Consider the following 7,500-nt stretch of genomic DNA (forward strand, 5'->3'; position numbering starts at 1 on the left):
ATCCCACAAAGAATCAAATATTGGAGTTTTTTCATGGTCACACACGACTCAAAGATTGATGGAAAACCTACGACTAAACACATTAAATAGGTCATAAATGTATTTCTAAAAAAGGTGTAAAAAGCATTTCAACCATTTAGATTTGAATTGTGGAGCTAGGCTTCACAAACTGTGTTTCAACATTTCTGTGTTCAGGATTTAGTGATTAGCATAAACCCGCCCCTGCTGCTGTAGAGGTATAAATACATTCAGCACACAGTACTACTACTACAGTCTACAGTCTATAGTTAGCCAGTTAGCTGAGTTAGCCGCCGAGCTAGCAGCCGAGTTAGCCACCAAGCTAGCCACTGAGTTAGCAGCAGAAAGCTGTCAGACTTAGCGTCCATGTTTCTGGTAGAGGTGGTGACTTTGATTGACAGGTGACACTTGGTAGGGGGCGGGGCTTCAGCGTTTGGGAGCAGAGAAAGAGGCTGATTTTTACACAACTTTGAAGCCTAATTTCATATATTTGGTGATTTTTTTAATCATTCAAATTTGGCAGGGTGGTTAACAACACACTTTTCTGTGGTATGTCAAACTCAGAACACATATTTATTCTTACGACTTTACTTGAGTGGCATTTACTGTATATCATGTTTTTGTCTGTATTCTGATCTCCAGTGCTTTTAATGTGAAGGCCCAAAGTTGAGTCACTTTGTTAATCATATCTGTATTTTGTGAAATAAATGATTTATCGGTTTGGCTGATGATCAGTCGACCCCTAAACATCATCACATCATCATTTATCTGCATGAAGGCGTCGTCTCTAAAAGCTGACGGTGTGTTAAAGGTCAGTGACTTGGATGCACTTGTTGTTTCACTCAGACTCTGTAAGTTGATTAGCAGCAAAGCGGTTTGCCAAATAAATGAAATTTGAAGAAAACAAGATTTATTTATTTATTTTTTTTTAAACAAGATGAATCTAATTCACATGATGCTTCTTGACATCCGCGTCAGCTCGATGCTAGTCATTAAAGTAAAAGCCTGATTTTTTTGGCAGAAGTCTCGGATGTCTGAGCTTTCATGAACGCACCGACCCAAAATTCCTTCCTTCCATCCTTCCTTCCTTCTGGCTGTCTTTCCTTCCCTCCCTCCGTCCTTCCTTTTGTCTTTCTTTCTTTCCTCCCTTCTTCCTTCCTTCCTTCCTTCTTTCCTCCCTTCCTTCTGGTCTTCTTTCCTTCCCTCCTTCCTTTCTTCTGTCCTCCTTTCCTCCCTCCCTCCTTCCTTCTTTCCTCCCTTCCTTCTGGCCTTCTTTCCTTCCCTCCTTTCCTTCTTTCTTCTGTCCTTCTTTCCTCCCTTCTTTCTTTCCTTCCTCCCTCCTTCTCTCTTTCTTTCCTCCCCCTACCTTCCTTCTTTCCTCTGTCCTTCTTTCCTTCCTTCCTCCCTTCCTCTTTTCCTTTCTCCCTCTCTCCCTCCTTCCATGTTTTCTTCCTCCCTCCCTCCTTCCTTACTTCTTTCCTTTTCCTCCTTTCCTCCCTTCCTTCTCCTTCCCTCCTTCTTTCATTCTTCCTTCCTTCCTCCCTTGAGTGGAGGACAGCAGGAGGGTTAAGGAGTGACGCTGTGGTTAATGTCTAGTTTACTTGGTTTGATCCTCTCCAGTTCCTTCCTTCCTCCTTTCCTCCCTTCCTTCTCCCTCCCTCCCTCCTTCCCTCCCTCCCTCCCTCTCTCCCTCCTTCCTTCCTTCCTTCCTTGGTTTGATCCTCTCCAGCTGAAGCGTTGCACTGACCTGAACTCTGGTTTGACTCCCAGCTCTTTCTGCTGCAGGTCCTGCAGACTCCTCGTGGTTTTATTGAAGGCAGCATCCTACACACACACACACACACACACACACACAAATACACACACACACACACACACGCGCACACGCACACACGCACACACACACACACACACACACACACACACACACACACAGACATTACTTCACATCAACTTTAACTGCAGGACGTTTTCATCTCAGCATCAAACAGAGACAGAAGAAAGAAAGATGTGTCCCTTCCTCTTTTCCTTTCTCTCTCCCGCCCTCCTCCCTTCTTTCTTCCCTCCCTCCTACCTTCCTTCTTTCCCTTCCATCCTTTCCTCCCTTCCTTCCTCCCTCCTTCCCTTCATTCTTCTTCCCTTCCATCCCCCCTATGTTCCTTCTTCCCTTCCTTCCTTCCTTCCTCCCTTCCTTCCTCCCTCCTTCCATTCATTCTTATTCCCTTCCATCCTCCCTCTGTTCCTTCCTCCCTTCCTTCCTTCCTGCCTTCCTTCCTCCCTCCTTCCCTTCATTCTTCTTCCCTTCCATCCTCCCTCTGTTCCTTCTTCCCTTCCATCCTCCCTCCTTCCATTCATTCTTCTTCCCTTCCATCCTCCCTCTGTTCCTTCTTCCCTTCCTTCCTTCCTGCCTTCCTCCCTTCCTCCCTCCCTCCTTCCATTCATTCTTCTTCCCTTCCATCCTCCCTCTGTTCCTTCTTCCCTTCCTTCCTTCCTTCCTCCCTTCCTTCCTCCCTCCTTCCATTCATTCTTCTTCCCTTCCATCCTCCCTCTGTACCTTCTTCCCTTCCATCCTCCCTCCTTCCATTCATTCTTCTTCCCTTCCATCCTCCCTCTGTTCCTTCCTCCCTTCCTTCCTTCCTTCCTTCCTCCCTTCCTTCCTTCCTCCCTCCTTCCATTCATTCTTCTTCCCTTCCATCCTCCCTCTGTACCTTCTTCCCTTCCATCCTCCCTCCTTCCATTCATTCTTCTTCCCTTCCATCCTCCCTCTGTTCCTTCCTCCCTTCCTTCCTTCCTTCCTTCCTCCCTTCCTTCCTTCCTCCCTCCTTCCATTCATTCTTCTTCCCTTCCATCCTCCCTCTGTTCCTTCTTCCTCCCTTCTCCCTCCCTCCCTCCTTTCCCTCCTTCCTCCCTTCCTTCCTTCCTCCCTTCCTTCCTTGACTCAAAGTCAACAGGAGGGTAGCAATAAGCTCCTCACACTCAGCTGTTATTTATTAAAGGAAACATTAAAGTGTAGTCGAGGAGTCAGACGTCACATGACTTACCGGGCTGGCTTCAAGCGTTCCCACAAAGTTAAAGATGAAATCATGGATACCATGATGAACATACATCTGGAGAAGAAAGGAGAAGAAAAACCTTTTAGTTCACGTGAGAGGTAGAGAGCAGGGGTGTCAAACTCATTTTCATTCAAGGGCCACATACAGAACAATTTGATCTCATGTGGGCCAGATCATTAAAAAGATGGAAGGAGTGATGGAAGGAAAGAAGGAAAAAAGAAAGAAAGGAAGGAAGGACCGATGGAAGGAAGGGAGAAAGGGAAGAAGAATGGAAAACAAGACAGGAAGGAAAGATGGAAGGAATGAAAGAAGGAAAAAAGAAAGAAAGAAAGAAAGAAAGAAAAAAGAAAGATAGGATGACAGAAGGAAGGAAGGAAGGAAGGACAGATGGAAGGGAGGAAGGAAGGCAGGAAGGAAGGTAAACAAGACAGGAAGGAAAGATCGAAGGAAGGAAAAAAGAAAGAAAGAAAGAAAGGAAGGAAGGAAGGAAGGAAGGAAAAAAGAAAGAAAGAAAGAAAGAAAGAAAGGAAGGAAGGAAGGAAGGACAGATGGAAGGGAGGAAGGAAGGCAGGAAGGAAGGTAAACAAGACAGGAAGGAAAGATCGAAGGAAGGAAAAAAGAAAGAAAGAAAGAAAGAAAGAAAGAAAGAAAGGAAGGAAGGAAGGAAGGAAGGAAGGAAGGAAGGACAGATGGAAGGAAGGAAAACAGACAGGAAGGAAACTGGGCCGGATTGAACCTCACGGCGGGCCGGTTCTGGCCCACGGGCCGCATGTTTGACACCCCTGCTAAACAGCAACTTTAATAATGATTCACCTCGTTGGATGTTTTCCCCTTTTATTGCTTTTATTAAGTTGAATCATGGTCGATATATAATTTACAAAAAACAACTCTTTAATGTCAAAGTGAAAACAGATTTCTACAAAGTAATGTCAATTAATTAAATATATATAATGTAAAATGAGTGATGGCAGCGTATTGCATTCACGTAAATAAAAAAAAAAAAAAAAAAAATCTGTTTTTCTGAATTTTTTCCCCCCCTTTTCTGATATTCTGACACATTTTTTTCCTTTTCGGACAAATTTTTTTCAGTTTTTTGTTGTTTTTCGGACTTTTTTTTTTTTGACTAATTTTTTCTGTTTTTCAGACATTTTTTTTTTTCTTCCGACTAATTTTTTTTCTGTTTTGGGCAAAAAAAAAATTTCTGTTTTGGACAAAATTTTTTTTTCTGTTTTGGACCAAAAAAAAAAATTCTGTTTTGTTTTTCAGACTTTTTTTTTTTGACTAATCTTTTTCTGTTTTTCAGACTAATTTTCTTTCTTTTTCTGTATTTCAAACTTTTTTTTTTTTCAATTAATGCGATAAAAAGAAAGTGAAGTAAGATTCGGACACATTTTTTTCCTTTTCGGACAATTTTTTACTGTTTTTTGTTGTTTTTCGGACTTTTTTTTTTTACTAATTTTTTTGTTGTTTTTCGGACTAATTTTTTGACTAATTTTTTTGTTGTTTTTCGGACTAATTTTTTTTTCGGAAATTTTTTTTCTGTTTTGGACAAAATTTTTTTTTTCTGTTTTGTATTTCAGACTTTTTTTTTTTTTTTTTGACTAATCTTTTTCTGTTTTTCAGACTAATTTTCTTTCTTTTTCTGTATTTCAAACTTTTTTTTTTTTGAATTAATGCGATAAAAAGAAAGTGAAGTAAGAAACAAACCTGAATATTAAACAAAAGAAAACCAACACAGAGTAAAGTTACCTCCACCGCCTGTTTGAGGAGAGTCATCTGAAGCTCCTGTTTCGCCAGAAGTTTCTGTAAAAGCAGAGAAACGATTGGTCAGTGAACAGGAAGTGATGTCACTCACTCATCCCATTTCTGTGATCAGGCAGGAAAGTTGATCTTATGAGGGGTTGCTGTCATGTGGTGCGTTCACTGACCTTCATGCAGTTTGTGTCCCTGTAAACATTTCCTCCTTTCCTTCCTTCCTTCCTTCCTTCTTTCTTCCATCCTCATTCCCTCCTTTCCTTCCTTATCCCTCCCTCCCTCCCTTCCTTCCTTCCATCCTTCATTCCTTCCTCCCTTCCTTCCATCCTTCATTCCCTCCTTTCCTCCTTCCTTCTTCCATCCTTCATTCCCCCCTTTCCTTCCTTCTCCCTCCCTTCCTTCCTTTCTTCCTTCCTCCTTTCCTTCCCCCCTTCCTTCTTTCCTCTATCCTTCATTCCCTCCTTTCCTTCCACCCCGCTTCCTTCTTCCTTCCCCCCTTCCTTCCTCCTTTCCTCCCTTCCTTCCTTCCTTCTTTCCTTCCATCTGTCCTTCCTCCCTCCCTCCTTCTCTCTTTACTCCATCCCCCTTTCTTCCTTTATCCCCCTCCCTCCCTTCCTCCCTTCCTTCTTTCTTCCATCCTTCATTCCCTCCTTTCCTTCCTTCCTCCCTCCTTCTCTTTCCTCCATCCCCCTTTCTTCCTCCTTCTTTCATCCCCCCAACCTTTATTCCCTCCTTTCTTTCCTTCCTTCTTCCCCCCTCCTTTCCATCTTTCTTTCTTCCTCTGTTCCCTCCTTCCTTCCTTCCTCCATCCTTCATTCCTTCCTTTCCTTCCTCCCTTCCTTTCTTTCCTCCCTTCCTTCTTTCTTCCATCCTTCATTCCCTCCTTTCCTTCCTTCCTTCCTTCCTTCCTCCCTCCTTCTCTCTTTCCTCCATCCCCCTTTCTTCCTCCTTCTTTCATCCCCCCTACCTTCATTCCCTCCATTCCTTCCTTCCTTCTTCCTCCCTCCTTTCCATCTTTCTTTCTTCCATCCTTCATTCCCTCCTTTCCTTCCTTCCTTCCTCTGTTCCTTCCTTCCTTCCTTCCTCCATCCTTCATTCCTTCCTTTTCTTCCTCCCTCCTTTCCATCTTTCTTTCTTCCATCCTTCATTCCCTCCTTTCCTTCCTTCCTTCCTTCCTCTGTTCCCTCCTTCCTTCCTTCCTCCATCCTTCATTCCTTCCTTTCCTTCCTCCTTCCTTCTTTCTTCCATCCTTCATTCCCTCCTTTCCTTCCTTCCTTCCTCCCTCCCTCCATTCCTTCCTTCCTTCTTCCCTCCCTCCCTCCCTCCCTCCTTTCCTTCCTTCCTTCCTCCCTTCCTTCCTCCTTTCCTTCCTTGACTCGAGGACAACAGGAGGGTTGTCATAAAATAAATATTTTGACATCTGGATGAACTCTATTTGCTTATGATCAGATTATTTTTGTTCAGATATAAAAGATCAGAGCTGAAATAAACAGAAATCCTCCCTTCCTTCCTCCCTCCTTTCCTTCCTTCATCCCTCCCTCCCTCCCTTCTTTCTTTCCTTCCTTCTTCCTCCCTTCTTCCGTTAATACATCGGAGGGCTGCAGGTTTCTACTCACCAGGCGAGAGTCTCTCAGCAGACACTGAAGACATTTAGTGTAGAGGCCGTTCACAGAGTCCTGAGAGGAGAAAGAGAAGAAGTCAGAGCTGTATCCTCTAAAACAGGGGTGTCAAACATGCGGTCCGTGGGCCAGATTCGGCCCGCCGTGAGGTTCAATCCGGCCCAGTTTCCTTCTTCCTCTTTTCCTTCCTTCCATCTGTCCTTCCTACCTTTCTTCCTCCCTTCTCCCCTGTCTACTTTTCCTTCCTTCCTTCCTTCCTTCCGGTCTGCTCTTCCTTCCATCTGTCTTCTCTTCCCTTTTTTCCATCCGTCCTTCCTCCCTTCCTTCGTCCCTCCTTCCCTTCCTTCCTTCTTCCTCCCTTCCTTCCTTCCATCTGTCCTTCTTCCCTTCCTTCCTTCCTTCCTTCCTTCCATCCGTCCTTCCTACCTTTCTTCCTCCCTTCTCCCCTGTCTACTTTTCCTTCCTTCCTTCCTTCCTTCCTTCCGGTCTTCTCTTCCTTCCATCTGTCTTCTCTTCCCTTCTTTCCATCCGTCCTTCCTCCCTTCCTTCGTCCCTCCTTTCCTTCCTTCCTCCCTCCTTCCCTTCCTCCTTCCTCCCTTCCTTCCTTCCATCTGTCCTTTCTTCCCTTCCTTCCTTCCTTCCTTCCTTCCATCTGTCCTTCCTACCTTTCTTCCTCCCCTCCACCCTATCTTCTTTTGCTTCCTTCCTTCCTTCCTTCCATCTGTCTTCCCTTCCTTCCTTCCTTCCTCCCTCCTTTCCTTCCTTCCTCCCTCCCTCCCTCCCTTCCTCCTTTCCTTCCTTCTTCCTCCCTTCTTCCTTCCTTCCTCCTTCCTTCCTTCCATCTGTCCTTCTTCCCTTTCTTCCTTCCTTCCTTCCTTCCTTCCTTCCTTCCTTCCTTCCATCTGTCCTTCCTACCTTTCTTCCTCCCCTCCACCCTATCTTCTTTTGCTTCCTTCCTTCCTTCCTTCCATCTGTCTTCCCTTCCTTCCTTGCTCCCTTCCTTCCTTCCATCTTTTTAATGATCCGGCCCACATGAGATCAAATTGGTCTTTATG

The 7,500-nt window shown here is 44.5% G+C and overlaps 1 protein-coding gene across 1 annotated transcript in view; it reads right to left on the reverse strand.

Moving 5' to 3' along the window:
• Window positions 1–7,500, reverse strand: part of ankrd27 (ankyrin repeat domain 27 (VPS9 domain)) — a gene marked incomplete at its 3' end in the record, with an annotated part of 59,414 nt that overhangs the window by 25,997 nt on the left and 25,917 nt on the right. The window contains 4 exon segments of the mRNA XM_053319401.1: window positions 1,766–1,842; window positions 3,060–3,125; window positions 4,821–4,874; window positions 6,443–6,502. Of these exon segments, the coding sequence (XP_053175376.1) occupies window positions 1,766–1,842; window positions 3,060–3,125; window positions 4,821–4,874; window positions 6,443–6,502 (257 nt within the window).

This window comes from Scomber japonicus, chromosome 5 (assembly GCF_027409825.1).
Source record: "Scomber japonicus isolate fScoJap1 chromosome 5, fScoJap1.pri, whole genome shotgun sequence".
Classification (NCBI taxonomy): domain Eukaryota; kingdom Metazoa; phylum Chordata; class Actinopteri; order Scombriformes; family Scombridae; genus Scomber; species Scomber japonicus.